At 40.4% G+C, this 27,168-nt stretch overlaps 3 protein-coding genes and 1 long non-coding RNA gene across 5 annotated transcripts in view; 2 read left to right on the plus strand and 2 right to left on the minus strand.

Moving 5' to 3' along the window:
* Positions 1–1,981: 1,981 nt before the first annotated feature.
* On the plus strand, positions 1,982–3,276 carry LOC135610042 (zinc finger CCCH domain-containing protein 2-like). Of its 2 annotated transcripts, XM_065103993.1 has the most exons (2): positions 1,993–2,083; positions 2,161–3,276. In XM_065103993.1, exons 1-2 carry the CDS (start codon positions 2,000–2,002, stop codon positions 2,974–2,976), a joined length of 900 nt encoding a protein of 299 aa, XP_064960065.1. In that variant the 5' UTR covers positions 1,993–1,999; the 3' UTR covers positions 2,977–3,276. The 2 variants fall into 2 exon arrangements, with proteins under 2 accessions (XP_064960064.1, XP_064960065.1); XM_065103992.1 differs by having other exon boundaries at positions 1,982–3,276.
* A 3,637-nt stretch (positions 3,277–6,913) lies between these two features.
* Positions 6,914–10,758, plus strand: LOC135609027 (uncharacterized). The gene is made up of 5 exons (XR_010485667.1): positions 6,914–7,395; positions 8,552–8,678; positions 9,071–9,139; positions 9,236–9,427; positions 9,952–10,758. It is a non-coding gene; the product is annotated as an uncharacterized LOC135609027 (long non-coding RNA).
* A 1,394-nt stretch (positions 10,759–12,152) lies between these two features.
* On the minus strand, positions 12,153–25,397 carry LOC135610043 (probable LRR receptor-like protein kinase At1g51890). The gene is made up of 14 exons (XM_065103994.1): positions 25,221–25,397; positions 24,395–24,938; positions 23,464–23,936; positions 21,267–21,402; positions 21,070–21,141; positions 20,221–20,292; positions 20,022–20,093; positions 19,864–19,944; positions 16,382–16,527; positions 15,980–16,230; positions 15,585–15,711; positions 14,916–14,984; positions 14,642–14,834; positions 12,153–12,716 (listed from the first exon to the last, which is right to left on the minus strand). Exons 1-14 carry the CDS (start codon positions 25,285–25,287, stop codon positions 12,287–12,289), a joined length of 2,733 nt encoding a protein of 910 aa, XP_064960066.1. The 5' UTR covers positions 25,288–25,397; the 3' UTR covers positions 12,153–12,286.
* A 444-nt stretch (positions 25,398–25,841) lies between these two features.
* Positions 25,842–27,168, minus strand: part of LOC103981737 (probable LRR receptor-like serine/threonine-protein kinase At5g59680) — a 28,984-nt gene continuing 27,657 nt past the window's right edge. Inside the window, exon 14 of the mRNA XM_065103996.1 lies at positions 25,842–26,520. Coding sequence (XP_064960068.1) covers positions 26,094–26,520 — 427 coding nt within the window. The 3' untranslated portion in view covers positions 25,842–26,093. The remainder of the gene's footprint in view (positions 26,521–27,168) is intronic.

The raw sequence follows: 27,168 nt of genomic DNA on the forward strand, positions 1-27,168 counted from the left end.
ATCGATTCCACCCCTACAATATATTGTGATAACATTGGAGCTACCTATCTGTGCGCTAATCCGGTATTCCACTCCCGCATGAAACATATTGCTATCGATTTCCACTTTGTACGCGATCAAGTTGTCTGCCGTCAACTTCGTGTTTCTCATGTTCATACGGCTGATCAATTGGCCGACTCATTTACGAAGCCTCTAGCTCGTAAACTTTTTGCATTACATCAGTCCAAGATTGGCCTCCTTGATCGGAGCACCATCTTGCGGAGGCATGATAAGTAGATGAGATTTCCCTTAATTGTTTGAGGAAATCTCTCTACTCTATTGAGGGAAATCCTCTAACCTATTGAGGAAAATTCTCCTACAACTTGTTTATCTATTTATTTTCTAACAAAGTGGATTACTAGTGAGGTCGCACACCATTGTTCTCTTAAACGCGACAGGCCGATGACTGACTCGATCATCTCTTCTGGTGCAGTACTTTCCGGCAAAGCTGAGATGGTGAATTGCAGCATCACCATGAATAAAGCTACTTCTGGTTTTACGACAGTAGCCTCTAAGGGTTGCAGCCGTGTTAAGGTGTTCTAGTGATCATCCATGCATGTACTGCTTGGTGGCTGCTATCTAATAACATCAACTTGCTTAAGATGGAGTAGTGAGGTGAATGATTCAAATGGATAATATCTTGGTGGTCCCTTTACTTGGTTGTTCTTCGTATTTCATCTTGCCACTCGATCCTAACTATGATGTCATTTTGTCTGAGATTGGATGCAGCGGGACTTGTCTCGACATCTGTCATTGGGTTGATTAGGACTGTGCACCTCTATCCATTGTAATAAATTGACATAATGAGTCATTATGGCCCTCAGAAAACAACATTACTTTCCTGGGAAACACATGTAAAAAGGCCTTAATGAAAATGAATCTCAAAGACTTGGATCACAGAATTGCTGATGCAGCTGTACAACAAATGGGCTGCCACGGTTGTGGTTCCAAAACTAATGGTTTGGATTCTTAGTTTTTGGAAATGAAACAAAACCATATAAGATTGATTTCGGTTCTGGTTTGATCAAAATATATAAAAAATACTAGTTTTATTTATAAGTTCTCATCATAATATCATTTTTAAAAGCGGAAATATTTCGATACTTGTAATGTGTCCAATGACAAAAAAAATATTACAGTGCGGCTCTACGATCTCCACACTTGGGCACGACCGTGTTAACGTCATATGGCTGATGACGGGTTAATTATGTAATGGTCTAATTGTCGACCTTATCATAATATACCAGCTTAAACCCCCTCATAAAAAAAAGACGAAAATTCCAATCGACCCGTTTTGCGTGGGTTGGACTGCACATGTGGCCCACGTCTTAGCTCTTATCCACAAACACAGCAGCCGAAACCCAAGTCCTCCGTCACCGTCCACAGTATTAGTTGGTGGGTGGAATACTGATCGATGTCGATGTAGGATAAGCATTGCACCTAATTCTACTCCATCAACCAAAAACAAAAAAACAAAAAGGACATCATAATTCTAATAATCTAATTATACTTCGGTGAGGACGGAGAGGAGGAACGAACCTGTTCTGTTCTGTCACTCCCCCGAGTAAGCCCATGGTGTCACCATTACCATTATAATACTTCGGGCTGCCTCTTCGCCGGAAACATATAAATAATTATCCCAAACATATAAATAATTTACCTTTTAATAATAATAATAATAATAACAAGTTTTGTAATTTAGATCTGGCTAAGTCTTAGTCCACGTGTCAACGTAAACGTCGTCGTCTTGCCGCACATGTCGTCTGGTGTGGGGTATCTTCACTGCCGGTAATTCCCAAGGAAGTCACCGCCTACAGCAATCCAACCGGCGTCCGTTTTGCCCTTCATTTTATTAATTAAAAAACCTCCTCGCTTTCACTTTTATTACATTATAAATAAAATGAACGCATCCGCCACCAATTTATTGTCCATACGACCCACTACCCCCGGCAAGCTTTATATGCCTTACGAATTCACCCCTCAACGCCAAAGCATCGGCAGCAGCGTAAGAAGAAGAGGAGAAGACGGCTTCCAATGGTGCCCGGTGAGCGAACTCACTGCGATCCGACCGTCCACGTCCCCCCTTGGCATTTTGCTGAGTATCCGACCGTCGTGATGCAGCAGTACTCCGCCCTCCCCGTAAGCGGCGTCGCTGGCCTGTCCTGTGACCTCCCGCCGCACCTCCTCGGCGAGGCGGCGCTCGCCGCGCTGCAGAGCTTCCTCCCATGCAACAACGACCCCTCGTCGGCAGCTACCGCCGAGGCGTACTCCTGCGACGAGTTCCGCATGTACGAGTTCAAGGTGCGGCGGTGTCCCCGCGGGCGGTCGCACGACTGGACCGAGTGCCCTTACGCCCACCAGGGCGAGAAGGCGCGGAGGCGTGACCCCCGGCGCTTCCACTACTCCGGCACTCCCTGCCCGGACTTTCGCCGGGGCGGGGGTTGCCGCCGCGGCGACGCCTGCGAGCTCGCTCACGGCGTGTTCGAGACCTGGCTCCACCCTGCACGCTACCGCACCCAGCCCTGCAAGGATGGCGCCGCCTGCCGCCGCCGCGTCTGCTTCTTCGCGCACTCCCCTATGCAGCTGCGCGTGGTGCTGCCCCCGAGCCCGACGTCGCCGGGCAAGGACGGCGCGAGGATGACGTTGTCGCCGACGTCCACTCTAGCACCGGCTCCCATGTCGCCGCCTTCGGATGGCTCTTCCCCTCCGGTGTCTCCGGTGGGGGTGGACGAGGTGGTGAAGGCAATGAGGAAGCTACAGCTGAGCAAGGTGAGCTCGGCACCACCGTTCGGGACGCGAAGGGGCATGGGGTTCCTGTCGGCCTTCGGGAGCGCTCCGGTGACTCCGGGGACGAGGGAGGATGAGGCCGCTAAAAGGAGGGAGGAGGAGGAGGCGGTGCCGGATTTGAATTGGGTATCGGAACTGGTGAAGGATTGAAGCAGAGGATTGCCTTTGACACTTGTGTCAACATTTGCTCATAAATAAGAAAGAAGAAGATTGTGAATGTATGCGAAAAATGTGAAGGAAAAGATATATTTTTTGTTGAAAGCTGCTTGCAGAAACTCTCCTCCTTTGTTGTTTTTATTTCACAGATGTTTTTGGATTTAACTTGTGCCAATGTTTGGTTTGGATCTCAATCCAGAGGTATCCTTTGTCATTTGCAGATCTTCTGATGATGATGATGATGATGAGCAGTATGAACCGGAGAGAGTCGCTTTGTTTGAGACTGGATCACCATCACCTGTTCAAGACAAAATAATTAAAGGAAAAGCAAGATACATAAAACACATGTACGAAAAGCAATGGATTGAGAGATATAGATTGTGGTTGACTGGTGGCTGCTTTTTGAGAAAACAATTATTAAAAGAGTTGGACATCAACATCCATGATGCGGATGGAGCAGCCAACCTGAAAACCTTGGGAATGAAAGATGGAATCAAAAGGTGGGCTGGCGCTGGTAATACAAAACCACGCATTCATCCTATGGCGCTGCTGGTCTTTGGCGAGACAGCCTTGTTCATCATCAAGCATCACTACAAAACTTGGCATCAAATTCTTCTCCTCTATCGCTTTGCTGCATCCATGAATGGATTAATATGCAGGTATTTATTCTCCAATATAATGTGGCAGCAAGTGCGAATCAAGTGGCGGAAGAAACACTAACCATGGGCGAAAGCGAACCATTAACTGCCGCAGCAAACGGATGAGAATGGAGAAGAAAAGCCGACACAGCTGTGATCACGAACGCCATCGGTGCGGATTAGGAAATAATATTAAGTGTCTCATTGTGGAAGATTAAGAAATAAGATTAAGCGTTGGTAATCAGTGACCAGTACGATGTTTTGATGCAAAGGTAGAAGAACATGGGCGACGTGCCGTGGAGTGCAGAGCAAAGAAAAGGACGGGAGAAGAGTACTTGGTTTCTTTTAAGGTGGCGATAATTAAAGGAAAAGGAAGAGAGAGAGAGAGAGAGAGAGAGAGGGAGGGAGGCAATGAAGTGGGGGGACCATGAGGCTGTCCTTCGGCAAGGAAACCATGGTTTTGGTGGAGGTTTCTGTGTGCACAAAAGACGGGCTTCATGGGAGAAGGTACGTGTTTGCGCTGGTCCTCCCACTTGCTTGCACCCAAAGTCCAAACCCTCGAGTGGACCTGCATGCCCTCTTCGATGTGAATGGTAAACCACGGCACGGGTAACTTGGACCATCTGTTGATTGCAGCTACAAGGAAATGTTTGTTTTCGTTGAAGCTACAGTGATTTATATCCCAGAAAAAGTGGCTTTTCAGATAGGTCCCGAGTATGGTGGCAAGTCCATACACACAGCACGCTGTAATGGCTACGTAAAAGTTGTTACGGCTTAGAAGGCAGCTTCTCTTACTGACTATTCTTCATGATTAAGACAATTAGGCACATCATTTGTTTGATACCACCCACCATTCTAATGGGCGATTTATCTTTGGATGAAAGTAAGGATCGGAACACGAGTATATCACAAGAGTCCTTTGAAGAAAAGTCTAGTAACTAAGAGTCTTCGATGCCACTGAATTAGTCGATCATCACCCATGGTCTTTAATTGCGCAGGCTAGCTAGAAGCTAACGTCGATTTCAAATCACGATTTATGGAGATCCATGTCAAACGATAAACTTAATTTAATCCTCTTACGTGAAAAGACACCATGAAAATATGTAAAGAAATGAGATATTGCATCGAATAGAGCCATGTATAAACCTTTGAATAGATAGATGCATGATCCTCGGCATAAGTCATTGGTTCGGCCCAAAATTCTTTAAATAACTTCTTTTGGAATTTGATGCTTGATCCCTGCAGGAGATGGGGAGGTATAGGGCCCATGATTCGCATAGTTCTCCACGGTGATATTTGTTGTGATGGTTTGAGAGGTTTGCATGCATGCATTATTACTAATGGAATTTGATCTGTTCGAAGAAATCGATAACTTCCGTTCCTCCTAAGCTTTTCTTGCACTTTGAAATGAATATTTCGGTAAGCTTATTATCACAAGAGAGAAAGAGAATGTCCTGTCTGGCCTTCATATGTATCATAGAAAAGATAATGGCAACACCATGATCTCTTCACCATAATAAACTCCACCCGTGCACGAACTGCACGAATCGACATTATGACGAAGTTTGATGCAGTCGACTTGATCGATGCATATCAAAGTCAAGAATGTGAACTATGAATCAAGACTCCAAGTAGCCAGACATCAGTGTTACGTGTGCCATCACCTCGGTGAGGGTGCAAAGATTTGGTGCTGTGCAGCGGAGGAGATGTTGGATCGCTTCCTTCTTCCGTTCGCCATGTCGCTTATGCTCGCTCTGGTCAACTGCCAGCAGCCGAGTACTGCGGGTATGTAAATTTCTCTCTTCGATCTATTAACTCGATGGATGCTGGCAAACTAAGCCGGTGGAGGTTCTTCTGAACTCTTATCTCTGTCCGTCGGTGGGCTGAATTATTTATTACATGACCTTTCTGTGTTCCTCGGACCTTTTGGCATCAGTTAGAACCTAATGGAATTCTTTATGACTTCCAAATTTTGAGGTTTATGATAATTCAATTAGGACATTTATCAGAATATCAGAAAAGATCATGTCCCTCTTTTTACTAAAACATTTATCCAGTATCTATCTTTTCAATAAAAATAATTTAATATCTAAATAGATACTGATAATAGTTTCAAAATAACATCCGACAAGATCTACTACTTGAAAACATTAATCTAAATTAACTCCCAAACTCAAATAAAATAATACTGAATGGAGCGCAAATCGAATTATCATCTTTTTTGCAGGATTCATCAGCATCGACTGTGGCAACGCCAATTCCAAATATTTGGACCCTATTACAAAAATAAGCTACGTCTCGGATGACCAGTTTATTAATGCAGGCTCAAACTTCGATATTTCATCGGAGCACATCAACTCCACCGTTCCAACAAGAGAATTAAACCTCAGAAGCTTTCCGGATGGACTGCGGAACTGCTATAGGTTAAAGAATGTGTCTCAGAACCGTGCGTCTCTTGTGAGAGCTACCTTCATGTACGGGAACTACGATGGCAAGAATAGCCCCCACAAAGTTTGATCTGCACATCGGAGTCGATTATCGGAAGACGATCATCATCTCCGATCCCTCTGCCATCTATACGGTGGAGGCCACTCGGGAACGGTCTTTACGGGGAATACATGAATGCATCGCAGTTTGTGGTTCTCGTCACCCGACGCAACTTCGGAGCATCCGACACCGTGAGGTATAGGAAATTTATCTTTTACCATCTGAAATAGGGGGGTTTAAATTTATCTTGAGCCAATAGTTTGTTGATTCTAAACCGAACCAAAATCTAATTTCTATTTTTAATTTTAAAAAATTAAAATCAATAATTTTTTATTGATTAAATATGATAAAAATAAAATTTATGATATAGTGGTTAAATTCTTACATTTAAAACTTATTAACTTGGTATAGTCATTTAGAGTTTGATTATAAATTTTTTAATTTTAATTTTATATCAATTTTTTAATGTCATTATACTCATTATAATAGTTATACATCCAATTTTTAATTTTTTTAAAAAAGAATAAAAAAATTAATCGTTTGATCAGTAATAAGTCAACTCAAAGATCTAACAACTAATATAATATATACAGGTTAATCTAATGCTTTAGATGTAGGAAAGAAAGGAGGAGGAACAGAAATCACGTGGAGCCGAAAGATAGCTTAGAGAGGTTGAGAGTCTTTGGGATTAAAACTCATTATGATTAAGGAGGCATAATTAATTAATTAATTAATTAATTAATTAAGCACACAAAATTAGCTAAGCTGCAGCCGTTTAATAATCTAATTTCCCTTGGAGCCTCGAAACAGGCAGGTTTCCCGACGACCCTTACGATCGCGTTTGGAACCCCTCCATCGATCCTTCATGGGTTACCTTCGTCCACCGATTTGAAGGTGGACAATGCCGACGATTTATTCGAGCCGCCTATCACAGTTCTGCAGACCGCGGTGACTCCGGCTACTGGCCGGCAGCTGGACTTTTCCTTGGACGCCGCCTCCCCAGACGACAAGCTGTACCACGTCCTCTACTTCACCCAACTCCGGGCGCTGACGGGCAACGCGACCAGGGTGTTCAACATCACCCGGAATGGCGAGACCAGATCTAGTTGGTATACCCCGCGTTACCTATCATGTGGTTACACATACAGCGTTGAGCCATTCGAAGGCTATTCTCGATACCAATACGTTCTCGACGCCACGAGCAACTCCACCCTCCCCCCCATCATCAACGCCTTCGAGGTATACTCTCTGAAGCAGCTCACCCAAGCAGCCACCGATTCTGGAGATGGTAAGACGTCTCAGCTCTCTCGCCCTATCCTTCACCTTCAAGAAATTAAAGCTTTATCATTGTTCTCGTATCGAGAATGCAGTCAAATTAGCAATCTCCAGCAACATGCACAGGCAAACCGATGCCAAGAAAGAGGCTTCGGATTTTGTTTTTATGAACAAAAATGATTCGAGATCATTTAGCAATGCACATGGGCGCAACTCCTTTTCCCCCCCCCTTTTCCTGATGTGCTGATTATGAACTGCCACGTTTCTATATAACAGGTTTTAGTTCTAATAGGAGAAAAAAAACCCTCTTACTTTTAATTAGTTAAACCTGTTAGAATATGAATCACTAAATTCTGCCGCATCCTGTAACTTATTTTCATGCGGTTGGTTATAATCAAAATTTGATGCGGCATCAGAATTCAGAATTTCAGTTCCAAAAGTAAAATTAACTCCCTGTTTAATTTAAGTTCCATACATTGAGCTTGGCACAAGTAGCCAGTCCAGAAGCCACCACACAAGTGTTTGTATATAAATGACGGGAGTGGATTTAGAAAATTTGGTTGCTTTCATATATAACTTACTAGCAGCACCGCCTTATATAACAATAAAAAAATAATGATGTGGCATATACTGATCCATGTGGATGCTTGGACATATATGTGATGCCAATCATAAGTATGTTACTAGTTTTTACAACTCAATAATGATGCTTCCGTTTGCTCTCTCAATGCTAACTTGTTTATTTACTTAGTGACAACTTGTTACTGAAAGAAAAGGTTATGTTCAAAGTATACGCTGATGTATGTTACTCTTGGATTTTCTGGATGCTAGTTGATGCCATGGAAGAAATCAAATTACAATATCAAATAAAGAGAAATTGGATGGGTGATCCGTGTGCTCCAAAATCATGTACTTGGGACGGCCTAAACTGTGTTTATAGTCATAAGTGTGCAAGTATTTGAAAGAACAAAATTGACTGTCGTAGGTCAACTCTTTTTTAACAGAAAGTTGATTGTCGTAGGTCCCTTTTATCCTCTGTTTGCAATTTGTTCTCTATCTTGTGACGTTTGATATGAGATTACGACCTTTTAATCGCTCGTTGTTGCTCGCCATACAGCAATTTTCTTCTCTGAAATCTTTTAGACAATATTTTGCACTTTAATCTGCAGGCTCAGAACTCGACAAAAATATACCACAGGAATCTGGTTTCACTGGTTGGTTATTGCATCGATAAAAATTGCCTAGCTCTTGTTTATGAATATATGCAGCGAGGAAGTCTTCATGAGAATCTACAAGGTTTAAGAATGCTGAACTTTAGCACTGTTGCTTCTCTTCTCCAAATGCTTAATAATATGGAATTTTCTTTTTTGTGAATAATAATGGAAAAATAATTTAGGAAAATATATAATATTAAGGGCGGAGAATTGTTACAATGTTAGTTAAATTTTATATTGTGTATCGTTCACATTCTAATGTTCAATTAGGAAGCTGTAATTTTTTTAGAAGTAATATCTTGATTTGGTGGCCAATGGCTTGTATCGGAGTAGTGAAGATTAGATATTCTCATGACTCATAACCAAAGATCCATCTTTTGAGGGAGACATCTAGTTGGAAATTTGAAGCGAAATGGTTATTTCTTGTTGATCTTTTGTTAAATTGCATTAATGAAATTTCTTTGTAATTATCAGATAAGGCTGGTCGTGCTAAAGCCTTGAACTGGGGTCAACGACTACGAATTGCACTTGACGCTGCACGAGGTTTGGGAGGATATAACATCCGCCATTGGTCTTTCTACTTGTCTTCGATAATATGATCTTTCCTTTTATAATTTCAATCTATATTTAACATTGTAGGACTGGAATATATGCATAAAGGATGCAGGCCTCCAATAATCCATAGAGATATCAAGACCAATAACATTCTCTTGAGTGAAGAACTAGAGGCTAGATAGCAGATTTTGGGTTATCCAAGTCTTTCCATACTGATGACCAAACCCACGTGTCCACAAAGATGATGGTTGGCACCCCTGGATATATCCATCCTGAGTATGTCTTCTACACCCTTTTATTCTCAGCCTAACCTCTTCAGGTAATTCATTCATATGTCTCTTTGTCAAATGGACAATGTGCAAAATAAATGAGACATCTAATAAATCTATTGACTTCCCGTATCTTCCTGTCACCAACCAATCTAGCCGGCCCATTTGTATAATAATCTAGAAAGAATTTTTTGTAACTTGTGGAAGAATATATTTGGTAATAAATTACTTTTCTAACTAGATCATAAGAAAAATTCATCTGTAGCACATGTGCTCTTCATTTAATCCTTACTAGGAAAGTCTAGACTCCACCGAAACAATATTGCTGAGGACTATGGCACTGTAAATTATTACTCCTTGGCCTTAAAATGAATCATGTTTGGTCTACTATACTGGTTTCTCAAGATGACAATTTGATGCTCTTTTTGAAGTTCTTAAACTTTCCATGCTTTATTGTACTTGGCTGCAGAGGCATTACTAGTCCTTTGTGGGTCATAAATGACTAGAATTATCATGTTAATGCTTCTTTAGGTGCCATCAAACTTACCAACTCACCGACAAGAGTGATGTGTATAGCTTTGGTATAGTTCTGTTGGAGCTTATCACAGGAAGACCTCCGATTGTGCCTGGTCTGGGAAACATTCACATCATGCAGTGGATCACCCCAAGTCTTTCCTCGGGGAACATAGATGAAATTGTTGATGAAAATCTACACGGAAAATACGACCCTACTTCTGCATGGAAGATCCTGGAATTAGCTCTCACGTGCACAGCAGATAAAGGCAGCCAGAGACCAACAATGTTCGAAGTAGTGATGCAGCTGAAGAGCTGCTTGGAGCAAGAGATTGATTCTTACAAGAACGAGAACATATATAGTAAAGGCTTTAATGTAAGCCAAGAAACTGCATCTGATATAGGACCATTTGGTCCTTCTGCCAGATAAATCCATCACAGTTATTTCTGCTACGTAATACTATGTGTGGGTTTAGATGAGATATGTTGAATAGAGTCCTCGAAAGAAGTCCAGCTACATTCATGTTGGCTAGTATTTCTATGCATGGCAATGATTTTGAGTTCTGCCACTCACTGGCCTGACTTCAGAACCACAAAATCAAGCTTCATCGTGGTTGTACAACTCTTTTGCTACATAACAAGTTCTTGAAATTGAGATCTTGGGAGATTAAAGCCAAAGGAAGATGGTTATCGATGCAAAGCTGGTTAAGCTCATGGTTTGCACCTAGTCATTATTCCTTTAGTGTATGCCTTATTAGTTTAGGTGCCTGCATGGTGGTGTGTCTTTGATTGTGTTGGTTAATGTATAAAATGTCTGAACATATTACTGGATATGTAAATTACTTTGGTTCCTTTTTTTTGTTATCTTTTGAATTGCTAAACTCATTCATCCATAATAACTCTTCACATTTATCTGTCAGTACTATTACGGCAACTAAGCAGGAGAGACAACTTGCAGTTCCTCTGGTGGTGCCAGCTCTGGTTTAAAGAGAAACATGATATTGTTTTATCTGTGTAAATCTGTGGCAATTTGTGCTTCTGACATTGTTACATTTTACCAACACTTGCAAAACTTATGTGGTCAATAATATCTTTTCTTCTTTCCTTACTGCAACAATGGGATTAGGTTGTATTTTGCCAAATAGTACAGACCTAAGTATCACAGATCTCTATCCCCGAGAATTGCTCATCCCAAGTGACCCTCCAGTGAGCAAAGAAAACTCTGGTGGAAGACAGTTGTGGATGATGGGTTGCATTCTCCTTGCTCGATTTCCAAAGTAACATGAAGAGAACCAGGATTTCCTTGGTACCATAGAACCCTTTGCAGCCCAACAAAATGCTACTGCATTTACTCTAAACTACTTAGCTTCATGAAAAGGCAGAGTGAGGACATATTTCTTCTACTCAGTCACTGATCCTTTCAAGCATGAGATAACAATAAAAATACTGTTGTGGTGGTTACTAATTTCTCTATGCATATAAACGAGGGTGATATCTGAAGAAGGAAATGCAAGTGCCATCCAGTTCTCTATATTATAGTTCCAAATGGAGGTAAGAGTCTTGTTTAGAGGAAACATGTTACTCCTTTTTCTTCTGTATTTCTTGCATGCATCTACAGATGACCCTTAATCTTTTATAAAAAGAAGTGGTCTTCTGCATTGCTGGAATTGTATTGTTGTGCTTTGTGACAATTGAATAAAAGCTGGGGGATTGATTTCTTCGAATTTGTTCTTGACAAAAAAACATTGACTATATACAAATGCCAAATCTAAATTTATTGCCAATTGTAGACGAAGATCGTGCCAAATCTAAATTTATTGCAGAATATGCAGATGTTTTAATCCATTGAATCGAGTGATTGTTACATGTGCCAGGCACAATCGAAGGCCTGCCCATGATCAGCTTCAAGAGAACAACAGAAGAGTTGCACACGTTCAATGGTATCTGACAAAACAGTAACACTGTAAAACCAGATTGGAGCAGGTGCTAAAGAAGTCATCTTTTCAGTTTTTGGACACTGAACTACAACACAATGTCCCATTATTGCCGAAAAGAAAGAAAGAACTCATTTACAACATCAGATATAAATGATCAAGTAATAACACCGTGAGCACGAATTGTAACAAAGAGATGCAAAGATACACGGATAAAACTATACCAAGCTTTGTATTTAGCAGGGTGCAAGCATCACCAAGATGAACATCCAAATTCGACCTCTTTCACTGCAAACTTAATCAGTTTCTTCACGCTTACAATCTCTCTCTCTCTCTCTCTCTCTCTCTCTCTCTCTCTCTCTCTATTTTAGATCTTACCTAGACACAGGATACTCGAACAAGAGGATATGTGATAAGAGTTATCTGGTAGGAACAGTTGGTCCCGGCATGTTCGTTCCTATGTCAGATGCACTTTCTTGGTCTACATTGAAGTCTCCACTGTATACGTTCTCGTTCTCGCACTTGTCAGATGCAATTACTAGCTCCAAGCAGCTTCTCAGCTGCATCACAACTTCAAACATCGTTGGCCTCTGGCTGCCTTTATTTGCTGTGCACCTGATAGCTAGATCCAGGATCTTCCACGCACAAGTGGGATCATATTCTCCTCGTAGACTTTCGTCGACAATATCATCTATGCTCCCCCTTGAAAGGTGCGGGGTGATCCACTGCACAGTGTGAGTATTTCCTGAACCAGGCACAAGTGGAGGTCTGCCTGTGATTAGCTCCAGTAGAACTACACCAAAGCTATACACATCACTTTTCTCTGTGAGTTGGTAAGTTTGATGGTACCTAATGAAAGTGAAACATAAAACATGATGATGACTGCTTAATTGTAATCCACAAAAAGTTTCTCATCTGCAGTTGAATACAATACTACTGCACAATAATTGTCTGCATTTTGACAACAAATGATAATATGGAAACTGAAGGTTCAAAAACATCAAAAAGAGCATCACATCATCATCTTGAGAAACCAGAAATATGGGCCATATAGGATCTAGGTCTAGAAGTAATTTGCAGTGCCTAGGCTCTTAACAAAAAATTATTGGATGGAGAAAACTATTGCCATATTTTCCACCAAGGATGAAACACAGAGCATGTGAATTCTGGATTTTTTTTTTCTCAAGATATGATGAAAAAAGGAAGAAAACAAAGCTCAAACTCAGTTGTCGGAGGCAGAGAATTCATTGGTAGTGGCAATTAGAAACGGCAGTTTAAGTAATCTTAGGTTGGAAATTCTACTAGGTGGCTTAAAATATTCCATCATGAGTTAGATACATATCCATGTGAATTCGAACGCTTTATATATCATATTGTTTGAAGGATTTTCTTATCGAAGAACCATATTTAGATTCTAGAAGGGATTGGCATGTAGAAATTAAATAAGCCTAGATCCAAACTTGAACTCAACTATTTTGAGCAATTGGTCTGTAGAACTTAAATAAGCCTAGTTCCAAACTTGAACTCAACTATTTTGAGCGGTGTGGTCATACACTTGGTCTATCCATGTTACCAGACCAGTAGGTATTGTTAGGGAATTAATTTATTATAAAAATATTATTTTAAAATTTGTATAACAAAATTAACTTAAAATTATGCACAACAAATCATTTGGCCTATGGTTTGAGTCTTTGAGGTGCATCAAATACTATCTTAAGATTGATTTCTCTCTTCTCATGTGAGTCCAATGAAGATGATACAACAAATCTGAGAAGGCGAACTTAGATCTATTTTCTGCATCATGCAGCAGATTTACAATCTAAAATTCTTTGGAGAAAAGTATTATACAAAAATGTTGAGGATTTTCCCTTCATAGTTTCTAAAGATATGAAAGGATGTAACAAAGTTTCCCACCTGATTTTTCTAATGTTAAGAAGACAGGTGTTGAATGGTCTTTAATCTTAGTCATCCATTTAGGCAGGATTGCTTGACTATGGGACTTTTTAAGGGATCAAAAACAAATAAATAAAAAATTTAAAGTCTCAGTCAAATAAAATAGGTCTATTGGATTCAGTTGTGCTAATCAATATCAAAGTGAATCTAAAATTATGGCCCGTAGAATCATGGTATACAGTATCGAATTCTACCGCCCGGTACGGGCGGTACGTACCGGTCCGATAGCATACCGGTACGTGGATCGCCCGGTACCGCTATAGTGCTACAGTATTACACTGTAGCGGTACTACAGTGCTATACTATAGCAGTGCTATAGTTCTACAGTATTAAAAAAATATATAAAATTGTTCGGTACACTAGGGTGTACCGCTCGGTATGCCGGTACCGTACTGTACCGAGCCAACCTCGAAACATCGGTTCGGTACGGTATTACATACCTTGTGTAGAATATGAACATAAAAAGAACATGTATTGTATGCCTCGTATATTGCATGCAAAAGATAATTCTGGCAATGTGTTGGACACGACAAATGTATCAAAAGTCAATTTTGCAAATTGTGCTATTTCTATCAGTCCCAAACTGAAATTGATAATGGCTTTGATTAGCATATAAGATTTAAGTTGATATGATGAGGTTAAGTCTTGCAAGATTATTATATCAAGGCTTATTAGATTGTGTAGTAAGAAAGATATATGATAGTAAATGTATTTATATGCTATCTTGTTTTTTTTGTTTTGGCACATTGTACATTTAGCAAGATGTCCAAGTGAATTATCGAAAAAGAACAAAGGTGAAAAAACAAGTGTAGAAGACATACTCAGGATCAATATATCCAGGAGTGCCAACCACCGACTCTGTGGATACATGGGTCTGCTCATCACTATGAAAAGACTTGGATAACCCAAAGTCTGCTATTCTAGCCTCTAGTTCTTCATTCAAGAGGATGTTACTTGTCTTGACGTCTCTATGGATTATTGGAGGCTTGCATCCTCTGTGCAAATATTCCAGCCCTACAATGTTACAGAGAGACTAACATATTTATACTAATGGCAAGTACATAGACGAATGAGAAATATATTATTCTACCACACCTTGTGCAGCATTAAGTGCAATTTGTAGCCGCTGCCCCCAACTTAGGCCTCTAGAATGACCTGCCTTACCTGTGGTGATCAGAAATTAAAAGAACTCTAAGCATGCAATTTAACAAATCAATGGGAAATAACTGATGAGAAGTTGCTCCTGAAACTCAAAATGTCCTGCTGTTTAACATATATAACTCAGATGTCTCCCTCAGTTGATGGTACCTATTTAATCTTAAGCACTCTGATGCACCGAGCGGTACGTACCAGTCCGTCAGTTGATCGGTATACGGACCACCCATTACCGGACGGAACGGAATATGTATATATATATATATATATCGAGCGGTATACCAAACGGTATACCGCTCGGTATACAATATCGTACTGTACCGAGTGAACGTCGAAACTCCGGTACGGTACGATATTTCAATCCTTGCCCTATAGGCTACCAATTTAAAATATTAATTCTAAATTTTTACTGATTCCTGACCTAAAATCGTTGAACATTCAAATGTGAATTATAAACAATTGAAATTCAAGTTCTTAAATTTCTTTGTAAATTATTACTAATAAAAAAGAAAATTCATGTTAATAGGAAAGCAATGAAGCCTTTGAAGAAGAATTAGACAATGGCCTATGGTATACTTGTAACAGTGTTCATGTTCAGTGTTACTAAACCTCGTAGATGTTCTTGAAGGCTTCCTTGCTTCATGTATTCATAAACAAGTGTTGGGCAATTCCCATCCATGCAATAACCAACAAGAGAAACCAGATTCCTGTGATAGATCCTCGTCAAATTCTGGGCCTGCGGAATGAAGTGCAATACATTGTCAAAAAAAGATAGCTGAGAAGAAATTGTTCTATTGAGTGCCAACAAAAAATTACGAGGTAACAATCCAAAACCAGACCTCACAAGAGAGAAGACATATTGCTGACATAGGATAAAGCACTAATAATCAACCTTCATCTGGATAGACTACAATTATCTTGCCATCTCCACTTAACATTTCAATTCACCCTCATTCATTGCATCTTGTATCCTTATTTTAAAAATTAAAATTTCAAAAGGTTACCTCAGCCAGAAATTCCTTCATTCCTTGTGGTGATGATACAAAGCACATCTTAATTGCAACTTGCTTTCCAGTTTCTAAGCAGCCATGATAGATCATGCCAAAACCTCCTTTCCCAATGACCCTTGTGAAATTATTCGTTATGTTTACCAACTGTGCATATGTAAACTGCCGACCCTCAAATGAAACTTGATGATCTCTCTGCAGAAAGTGGTCCTCACTTTGTGGCTGCACAAAGGTATTGGAGTCCTGACCTATCAGAAAAGAACAAGAAATTGAATATCAGCATAAGAACCTGAATGTGAAGAAATTATGCAAGGTATTAACTATTCTGGTCCCATGCAAATTAAGAAAAGAAAGACATGATGTGACACATCAAGCTTAGTTCCACTTGAAATTATTTACCTCTCAGCCTTCTGGTGCTCCATACGATGACAATAAGCACCACCACTAGAAGTAGCAGCCCAGACACTACCGAAATAATCACAACTACATGTGTTTTATGCTTTGTTGAAGATGAAGGAACTTTGGTGCAGCCTTTTTTGTCAACCCTGACACAAGGAAGTTTTAGAAGTTATTGCCAGTTGATATAAGCTCCATAAAGATAATAAGAAAAGGTCTAGTACTAATTAGAACTTTTTCAATTACTGCTCATGTCATTAGTAAATATAGCTAGCTGACTGCAACATCCTATCCTGACTTAAATATATGTAGAACAAACTATCCCACCACCTCAACCATTCTGACAAAGCTATATATTTCCTACCTTAGAAGTTCAGTTAACAATGCGTCTGTTCGCATACAATTCAACTAGCCTTTACACTATCATTCTTTCACCATCCAGCAAAAAGGAAAGAATACAAGCCTTCTTTCAAACCACTACATTAAACTTTGCCTTCATTTTTTACCGTCTCTAAGGATGTCACATGGATAACTTGTCGTGTGATGCTAATGTACTGAGTGAGTATTGTCAGTGTTCAATTGTTCGTATAAAGCTCATAGATTAGAAAGGGCAACAGAATTAGCTGCCATTCCAGGAAATAATTTTTCAAAATTTCATGTTCCTTTCATCAGAGACAGGATGAAGAAATATGAAAAACTCACTGGGTCCAATTCATTCTGCTGTGTCAAACAATCTAACCTCTAAAAAGTAAAAACATGAAACTGGGGGAGAATGTTTAAATTCAAAGTTTCACCACAAGTAATTTTCAATGAATTGAATTTTCACATGACAGTGCAAAAGGTTGTTTTGTGTTAATAATTGGGTTAATATGCAGAATAATATATTTCCAAGGTTTTCCATGTCTAGTGTCCTGTTGTTTCGTTTTCAAGTTCCAATACCTTGCTGGTCTTCCGAGGTTTCCCATGTCCAGTGTCCTGTCATGTGATTTTCAAGTTTAACAGCTTCAGAAATTCAATGTATTCAATGAACAAGGCTAGTTGTCAGCAAGGTCTGCAATACCAAATGATACTGCTCGTACCGGACAGTACGTACCAGTCCGTCAGCAGACTGGTACACGGACTGCCCGCTACCGAGCGGTACCGTCGATTGAGACGTTATCGTCGTCGATTGAGGCGTTATCGTCGACGGTGATTGAGGGAGAAGAAAGAAGAGGGAGAAGGGGAAGAAAGAAATAGGAAAAAAAGGAAGAACATGGAGATTGCCGCTCTCCATCTCATCTGTTGGTGACTTCTCATCTGCGCACAGGAGAAGAGGCATCGGCGTCATGGGGCGGTGAGAGGCGAAGATTTTTTTTTTTCCTTATCTTCTCGGGCGATGTTGCCTGCAATTTTTCTTTTTTTTATCTACGATGTCGCCTGAGGCAATGTCATAATTTTTTTTTTCATCTGCGATTTTGCCTCGGTGATGTTGCCTGAGAAGAGAGGTGACGTTGCCCCACATAGAGGTAAACCGGTGGTTTACACACACACACACATATATATATATATATGTATATGTATATATATATATGTATATGTATATATATATATATGTATATATATATATATATATATATATATGTATGTATATATATATATAATTTATAATTATATATATACATATATACCGAGCAGTATATAGAAATATACCGCTCGATATACAGTACCATACCGTATCGAATAAGTCTCGAAATTTTGATGTGGACAGGGCAGGTCTATGATATGATAAGGGATGGCTTTACTTATCTCCTCCCAGAGCCCTGCCCCTCGTCTCTATTGGTTTTTCCTGCAAAAGAATTGATCTCAGGAATTAAGAATTTAAATCTTGGTTTGATTTCAATAATCAACCAGACCAGTGTAGGACCGGGCTATCAGGCAATAATCAGCCTTTACTTCCCATACAGGTCAGTGTACTGACACAAATAATGTGATAAAAAAATAGAAGTCAATGGTTTTGCCTCTGTGTTGAGGTATATGTTACTTGGTTGAACCGTTATGTAGTCAATACCAAGGTTTGAAATTTCGTACCGTACCGGAGTTTCGACGATCTCTCGGTACGGTACGGAACGGTATACCGCTCGGTATACCGAGTGATATATGTATATATATATATATATTTTATTGGCCGACGTCGCATCGCCTCGGCGACGTTGCCTTTTCCTTCCCCACACGGGGCGACGTCGCCGAGGCGACGTTTATTTAATATATATATATATATATATATATATATAGCGACGTCGCCGAAAAAGGCGACGTCGTGTCGCCTCGGCGACGCCTCCGAAAAAGGCGACGTCGCCGAAAAAGGCGACGTCGTGTCGCCTCGGCGACGTCGCCGAAAAAGACGACGTCATGTCGCCTCGGCGACGTCGCCGAGAAAGGCGCTGCGTTACCGCCCGTTACCGAATGGTACCGGGCGGTAACGGTCGAAATTTCGACCGTTACCGCCCGATATTACCCGTAACGGCCGATACGGGATATTTTTGCGTGTACCGCCCGGTAGGGGGCGGTCCGCGTACCGGTCGCCTCTCGGACCGGTACGTACCGCCCGTACCGGGCGGTATGAGTCGGTAAGTAAAACCTTGGTCAATACCACTAATACGGATGAGACTGAAAGCACACTGTTCATAGGAGTAACTTTCCCTGTTATCTTGTACATATAACCAATGCACATACTAAATTACTAACTTTATTACATGTCCTCCTATAATTTATTCACATTGTGGTAGGATGAGAGATAATCTAAATTCTGAACCATCATTTTTTTTTGGCAAGGGAGAAGATGGAACTCTATTTATTAACCTGACTCGAGGATCAAGGAGAAGGTGAGGGGAATTCACTTATGAATGAGCAGTCCCGTATGAAATAGATGTGGATGGTAAAGAAATAGATATGTATGAACAGTCCCAGTGATGGCTCATCACTCATTGGCTTTTGAAAGAGGTGCTATCTCTCATTTGTATATGACTTAGGGTAATCTAGGCTTGATTCTCCTTCTAGACAAGTTGCATCAAGGCTCATAGCTTGATTTGGGAAGATGAGTCATAGATTCCCATGATAAACAAGCAGTGGACTCACACTAATTTTCAAGTTAAGCTGATAGAGCCAAATTACGTTCTGTTCCACGATGCAATGATTGCTGTTGCTAGATGTCAAACCTATAAGTGGTTTACTCGAGCCGCATGACAATATCAAGGAGCTAGCTCAGGAGCCAAGTAACAAGTTCCCTTGCTAAAGGGTGTGCCTGTACAACCCCTTTCACATTATTTAGTTTCCGTAGACAAAATCTATGTGCACTGCTAGAACTGTAGATTGCCGTTGTGACCCCAACTTATGAGAAACCTTTTATCTGGAATAGTTTCGATGGAAAAAGGTAATATAGTCTGGGAGAACGAGAATACAACTTTTAGCGATGTAAATCAAGTACATGAGCTTGAGGAAAAACAAACCTGAGTGTAAGTAACCCTGTAGCTGCCTTTTTGAGGAGGGTATCAGGAACAGATCCATTGAAATTGTTTCCTGACAAATTTCTAAAACAAGATAATGTTTCTTCAGTACTCTTATTATTTATCAATGATAGAATTAAAAGTTGAATGCGTTAACTTACAAGACTTGCAGCGATGAAAGAAGTCCAAGGGAGTCAGGTATATTTCCTGTTAAATTGTTACAAGATAGATCTCTGCAGAACATTTCAAACAATCACCATTAAGCAATGAAAGTTTCTGGAGAATCAGAAATTAGTCCAATGAAAATTGTTTCTAGTAAGTTTTTGCAAGCAATGGCATAAGAATTGTGTGGATACTTACAGGACCTGAAGAGATGATAAACTGCCCAGAGAATCAGGTATTGTTCCATTAAAGTTGTTCTGAGACAAGTACCTGAAATAGTGTTTACAAACTGATCATTTAGCACGTAAACATTTCCATATGGCATATATGCTATCTGTATTTCCTAAAGCCAATAGTCTACTTTCCCACATCAACACTATTCAAGCGCGGATGGCTCATGAAGACATATTTTCTGTTCACCAAGCATGGGTAGCCCAAGCCTCTTTTTAGATGTGATATTCTGAGCCTAGTAAGAAGACATCTGTATTGCTTCCATTTTATTATCAGTAGTGTGGTAAAAGTACATGATTGAATGGTGCCCAAGTTTAGCCTTTGAGAGTCCACCAAATGGTACCCATTTTAGTAAATATGATGGGTGGAATTGCAGTACACACTTAAAAAAGAAATGCTTGCAACAAGCAAACATGCTTGACACACTTCGACCTGTGAAACCCCATTGGTGTTTGCAAAGCTCCATATACATCTCTTAAGGCGACTTAAACTTGAACTCAAAAGAATTTATATTAAACTTGATTTGTGTGTAAATAATAATGTAATTTAGCGTCACATTTCATGTCTGCAAGTACAATACTTGTGTTTGCTTAAATATGTGTTTCTTACTGAGTAGATATCGTGATACTTTACATTTCGGATCAAATAACAAGATTCTTTATGTTTTACACTATTCGTTTGTTGAACATTGTTAACAAAAGCCATAACTTTATGAGAACAAACAATCAATCTAAGATCACTCAATGATATATTTGAGCAAATTACAGTAAAGAAAACTTGCATTAATAAGATGGGATAAAAGCAATTTCTACTTACAGGTGCTTGACTGCTTTAAGCATGGCAAAAGAGCTGGATATTTCACCACTCAACCCCGCTGAAGTTAAATTTCTGCAAAATGTTTCAGTTTACAAAATATATTTTGAGTACAAGTTCTAATATTGGCTTAATATTTTCAACAACTATCATTTTCCTCCATCTTTTAAGTGCTTATGATTTTTTTTTTTAATACGTACATGCTTATGATCCTTGGAGGATCAGGACCATAGCTACAATTCAAGCCATCCCAAGTATATGCTTTTGGAGCACATGGATCACCCATCCAGTTTCTCTTCAGTTGATACTGGAGTCTGATTTCTGCCATGGCATCAACTAGCATACAGAAAATCCAAGAGTAAGTAATTGAACAACCCAAATTGCTAATATGAGGCATGTCCAATCATAGCACTGATACAGCAAATGAAAAAAGCCATCATTGATTTTTAGAAGTTAGTATCCTACTTATGATTGGCATTACATATATGCCCAAGCATCCACTTAAAAATACATATCAATGTACCAATTTAGCTTGTGGATGTGCTTCATGATTGATAAAAATTTTAATCTGGTTATTAACATTGAATATTTTAACAGGGAGATGTACAAAATTTTAGATCTCTTATTCTGATTTCTCATACTAAGCTAAGTATGAATATAACCAACTAATATAAAAAACTTCTCAGATGTGACATGATCTAGTGATTTATTTTCTTACAGGTTTAACCTATTATATCATCTTCATATCAAGCAGGAAAGGTAACTTACTAATGAATTATATCAACTTTGAATACCAAAAAGAAAAAGGAAGTGAACAAGCCTTGTAGATCATGTTGCCATGGAATAAAGCAATCTGAACTTGCTAGGTCATACATATCAGAAATCAGGTGAAATACAGTGAAGTTGGCCACAAAACTATATATATTCTGGCTCCCTGCAGCATGTTGCCTTCCATTGAGCTATGCTGATGAAATGAAAAATTACTGTCCACAGGCTGCAATTCAAGAAGTTGTTTTTATATTTTCAGATAATGGGAAGTTCAAAGGGGCTACAGTCCAACATCTACCAAGTGCCATGTTCCACCGTACCAATGCTCATCTCTGCTAGACTGGAGATTCAGTGAGATGAATAATGAATTTCCAACAAGCACATAAATTACATACCATATTTGTCATGACTCAAGCCTAGGAATCATATGCATCGAGCTTTAAAAAAAAAAACTTAAAAGTTGTTTTTTGACGATGAGAAGTGACCCGTATAGACGTATAGAACATAAGTCTTAGCGTACATCCAATGTTGGACTAATGAGATCAGGATTGTGTCTTTTGTGTTTGCATGACTGAGTTTATTTCTTGTGCTATGTGGTGACTGGAATCAAGACGATCCAAGTAATTACACATATAACTTGCATGAGGGAGCCATGATGGTGATGGAGCTTCAAAGCAAATGCAGAGCATGAAGCAGTCATGATCATGATGAAAGCTTCATATTTAATTGGGTGGTGATTGGATAGTGTCATAAGCAGACGGTCCAACATGAAAATATTTGGAGGATGGTACAGAGGGATATAGAATGTGAGAGTTCACATCAAAACAAAACAATAAAAGAATGGAGCTTAGGTCTAGTGGCAGCATTGACCATTAATATAAATCTTAAGCCCACTACCAGTCTCAAATGCTGCTCTTAATCGATACAGGAATGCACTTGATCCTGCTTTCCATTACTATGTAAAACTCTTCCTCCTGCAACCATTTAGCACAAGGATCATTTTGTTCCCTCTTTTCATTTCTAGATGCCTTGCTCATGCAAGCCTGGTACAAGAAAGTGGACCAGCCATTGAGGTATTGAGCAAGGAAAAGATGGGATTTTTCAAGATTTAGTTAACATCAGCAGACTGATAAATTGATTGAAAAAGCAAAGGACATGTCTAATTTGCATTGGCCACATATTCAAGATTTACACGATCGAACGAACATCAATTATTATAGAAAAGTAGAACAGAATGATATGCAAGGGAAAGGAAAAAGAAGAGAACATACAGAAAGCAAGCAAGGGAACGTTTATAGAAAAAAGTGGGATTGTTTGCTTCCACTACACTTAGGTGAGCCTTTGCAAGGCTGGGATTGTTTTCTTCCACTACACTTAGGACTGCTATAGACAAAAGTGGCAATTCATATTCTCTGAGGAAAGAAGGAAAGAGGATTGATTATTTGCATAATCCGTCTGCATTACTGAATTTGCTCCCATCATTTTGTTCGGAAAACAAAATCCAAAGCCTCTTAGCATCCATTTTCTTGTGCATTTCGCTGGAGGTTGCTAATTTGATTGCACCACTTAATGACAATGCCTAATGATAAAGCTTTAATTACTCGAAGGTGAAGGAGAGGGTGGCCTTACCGTCTCTGGAATCGGTGGCGGCTTGTGTGAGCTGCATCAACGAGTAGACCTCGAAGGCGTTGATGATGGGCGGGTGGGTGGAGTTGCTCGTCGGGTGGAGCAAGTATTGGTACCGAGAATAGCCTTTGAATGGCACGACGCTGTATATGTAACCAATCGAGAGATAAGGCGGGGTATACCAACTAAACCTGGACTCGCCATTCCGGGTGACGTTGAACATCCTCGTCGCCTTGCCCGTCAAGTTCCGGAGTTCGGCGAAGTAGAGGACGGCGTACAGCTCGTCGCGGGGGGAGACAGAGTCCCAGAAGAAGCCCAGCTGCCGGATTCCTTTCGGAGTCACCGCGGTCTGCATAACAGCGACCGGCGGCTCGAACAAATCGTCCCTGTTGTCCACCCTCGAGTTGGTGGACAAGGTGAGCCAGGAGGGATCGTTGTAGGGGTTCCAAACGCGATCGTAAGGGTCGTCCGGGAACCTGTTCGTGATGTCATGCGTATGAGTACTTCCTGCTAAGTTATGGGAACTGAGAACGTCAATCATGCTCGCTATGGCAGGAGGTCATTAGTCCTTGTACATCGAAAATCTAAGAAATCTCTTGCTGATACCGATCCCCGCTTCTCCAGAGATGTTGATGGCAAGAACTAGCATTTAGCTAGGCATCAGCCGCCACCTTGTACCATCTACCATGTTGATGGCAGAGTCAACGCTTTGAATTATATGGACTTGGTCAAGACAAATAATTGATTTCTTGCAATGGAAGCTGGGAGGAAGACCAATTCCTCGAAGGACAGACAGACAATGAGGTTGTGACAGCTTATGGAGTATGTCTGCAAACATAGGTTTCGGAAGAATATACTCGAAAAGATACTAGCTTTTCACGGCATGGATGAATCAAACACAGGAAGGATTAAAGCTCTGTATGATTTCATTTACCTCAGTGACTTTGTTGCTCCGAAGTTGCGCCGAGTGACGAGAACCACAGACTGCGAAGCATTCACGTATTCCCCGTAAAGACCGTTCCTGAGTGGCCTCAGCTCCAAGGAAGATATAAATGGAGTTCCACCTCCGGTATTGACCAAACAAACTGATGTGGAATTGGCAGTAGCAAGACTCAGAGCCTCGGCCGTATAGATAGCAGATGGATCGGAGATGGTCATCGTCTTCCAATGATCTACTCCGATGTGAAGGTCAAATTGTATTTGGCTATTCTTGCCGTCGTAGTTTCCGTACATGAAAGTTGCTCTGACAAGATACGTAGTGTTCTGAGGCACAGGCTTTAAGGTGTAGCAATTCCGGAGTCCATTCGGAAAGCTTCTGAGATTGAGTTGTAGCGTTGGAACAGAGGAGTTTATGTAGTTTGATTGGATGTGGAAATCTGATCCCACATCGATGAATCGGTCATCGGAGACGTATGGTACTTGGGTAACGGTGTCGAAATAACTAGAGTTGGAGTTCCCGCAGTCGATGCTGATGAAGCCTGCAAAAGAAGATAAAAGGCGATTTGCAGCCGGTAAAGCATTGTTTTGAAGCCACGAGCAAAGCTTTTATATCGAATGTTTTCGATTTAAGATTTCGGATATATTCGACTCGTCGTACATTGGATTAGGAGTGAAAGAGGCATTGTAAGAAAAATGATATCGTCCTATCCCACCAAGAAACATCATAAGGAGTAGAACTTCACCATGAGATGCATATGATCACTGGTGAGGAGATGAAAGAGAAGGAAGACGAGAAGGTTTAGAAAGCAGCAGTTGCTCACCCCGAGTATTAGGCTGGGCGATCGCTGGAGCTGTGATTACCGAGAGAAGAAAGAAGCCAAACACCATCTCTTCGGCTCCGCAGCAGCTATCTCTTCGCCGAACCTGACATGATCAGAGACGGTGTTATAAAAGTACACGGGGACGACTTCACGGATCAGGTCGACCCTGTTAGAGAGGTTGGATGTATTGCGCACAGGGGCTGTTTCCTGGTTCAACGCGGCCAATTATTATTGGGCAGAGACATGGTCGTAAGGTAGACAGGCAACGATCAAGATCCAGGAAAAGAGTGTGGTACAGGCAACGAACGAAAAGATGACTCTCCATTTTGACCTTGAAGTGTTCAAGATGACTCGACTCGCTCGTTCATGACGGAACTCAAAGAACGAAATGAAAAAACCATTTCAAAAAGAATCGCGTGCAAGCAAACCTTTTCACTTTTTTTTTTTTGGATAATGTTTTCCAATCCGCCAAAAGGTAATCTTTCATCCAACAAAATCTGATCGCAAGCCACCTTCTAATTATGTTATACTAAGTGGCAATTCAACAATTTTCCTACAGTTTCTTGCTGACACAAAACTTCACCATACACAAATGTGGCACAGTAGACGGAGACTGTGCAGAGACCAAACTTATTACATGATATATTGATGTTCTAATCCATTTCAGATTACAGCATATTGTTTCATTGTTGCCGAAAAGAGATACAGTAGTGCATATATTACACAACACCAAGTTCTATATTTATTCCGCTGCAGAAATCCCCAAGAGGAACATCCTATTTTGCGGCAGTACGAGTGCCAACGACAGTTACATGCACTACATCTTACCTTCACGCGCACAGCATACACGAACAGAGACAACCGCGATAAGTTTCATCTGATAGAAGGAACAGTTGGTCCCAGCAAGCTCGCCCCCATCTCGGACGAAATTTCTCGGCTCATGTTAAATCCTTCAATATATATGATATTGTTACTGTTAGAGGCAATCTCCGGCTTCAAGCAGCTCTTCAGCTGTGTCACTACTTCAAACATCGTCGGCCTCTGGCTGCTTGTATCTGTGGTGCACCTGAGAGCTAGATCCAGGATCTTCCACGCAGAAGTGGCATCATATTCTCCTTGCAGAGTTTCATCCATGATTTCTTCTATGCAACCCCGAGACAGACTTGTGGCCATCAACTTAACAATGTGAACATTTCCTGGACCGGGCACGATTGGAGGTCTACCGGTGATCAGCTCCAGGAGAACTACACCAAAGCTGTACACATCACTCTTCTCAGTGAGCTGGTAGTTTTGATGGTACCTAATGAAACATAAACATGATACTCATTGGTCAGTTGTAATCCATAATGTATTAGTTATCCTCTATGGCCGAGTACACTAATTCATAATAAATGTCTGCCTTTCGGCAACTAAAGGTTCAAACACTCCAAGAAGAGAATCAAATTGCCATCTTGGTTAACCAGAAAAATGGAGATCCAGTTCAAGGCCAAGGAGTAGTAATTTGAAGTTATGGCAAGGAAATGAATCCTACTATGTTGCTTTGGCAATTGAACTGACTATTCCTCAAACTTGCAAACTGGACCTGGGAATTAAAACATGGCAGCTCAGGAAGTCATGGATCAAGAATTCTGCTATCTGACATTCAAAGATCTCCACATATCCATGTTGATCATAGGGTTTGAAATATTAAATTTGAGAAAAAAACCTATTTAATTCAAACCAAATACTGATGTCTCATCCAAGCCCAATAGGTCTGCTGCATCAAGTCAAACTAGTATCATAGTATATCTACAATTACGAATGTATAACATAGACCAATTTTATAGGGTAACCACTAAAACTTTAGCATGAAGTATATTGGGTTACACAGTTAAAGTTTAATTCCCTTTAGATCACTATACCAGTGGGCCTATGAGATTGGGTGGTGACAGGAAGACATACTGAGGTA

Source organism: Musa acuminata, chromosome BXJ2-4 (genome assembly GCF_036884655.1).
Source record: "Musa acuminata AAA Group cultivar baxijiao chromosome BXJ2-4, Cavendish_Baxijiao_AAA, whole genome shotgun sequence".
Taxonomy (NCBI): domain Eukaryota; kingdom Viridiplantae; phylum Streptophyta; class Magnoliopsida; order Zingiberales; family Musaceae; genus Musa; species Musa acuminata.

Coding starts and splice junctions, on each gene's coding strand:
- LOC135610042 (XM_065103992.1), top strand. CDS start 2,074: ATGGTGCCCGGTGAGCGAACTCACTGCGATCCGACCGTCCACGTCCCC.
- LOC135610043 (XM_065103994.1), bottom strand. CDS start 25,287: ATGGTGTTTGGCTTCTTTCTTCTCTCGGTAATCACAGCTCCAGCGATC. Junction 19,945..20,021: donor CTTTCATCGCTGCAAGTCTT/GTAAGTTAACGC, acceptor ATCTTGTTTTAG/AAATTTGTCAGGAAACAATT. Junction 15,712..15,979: donor TGAAGGAATTTCTGGCTGAG/GTAACCTTTTGA, acceptor TTCATTCCGCAG/GCCCAGAATTTGACGAGGAT.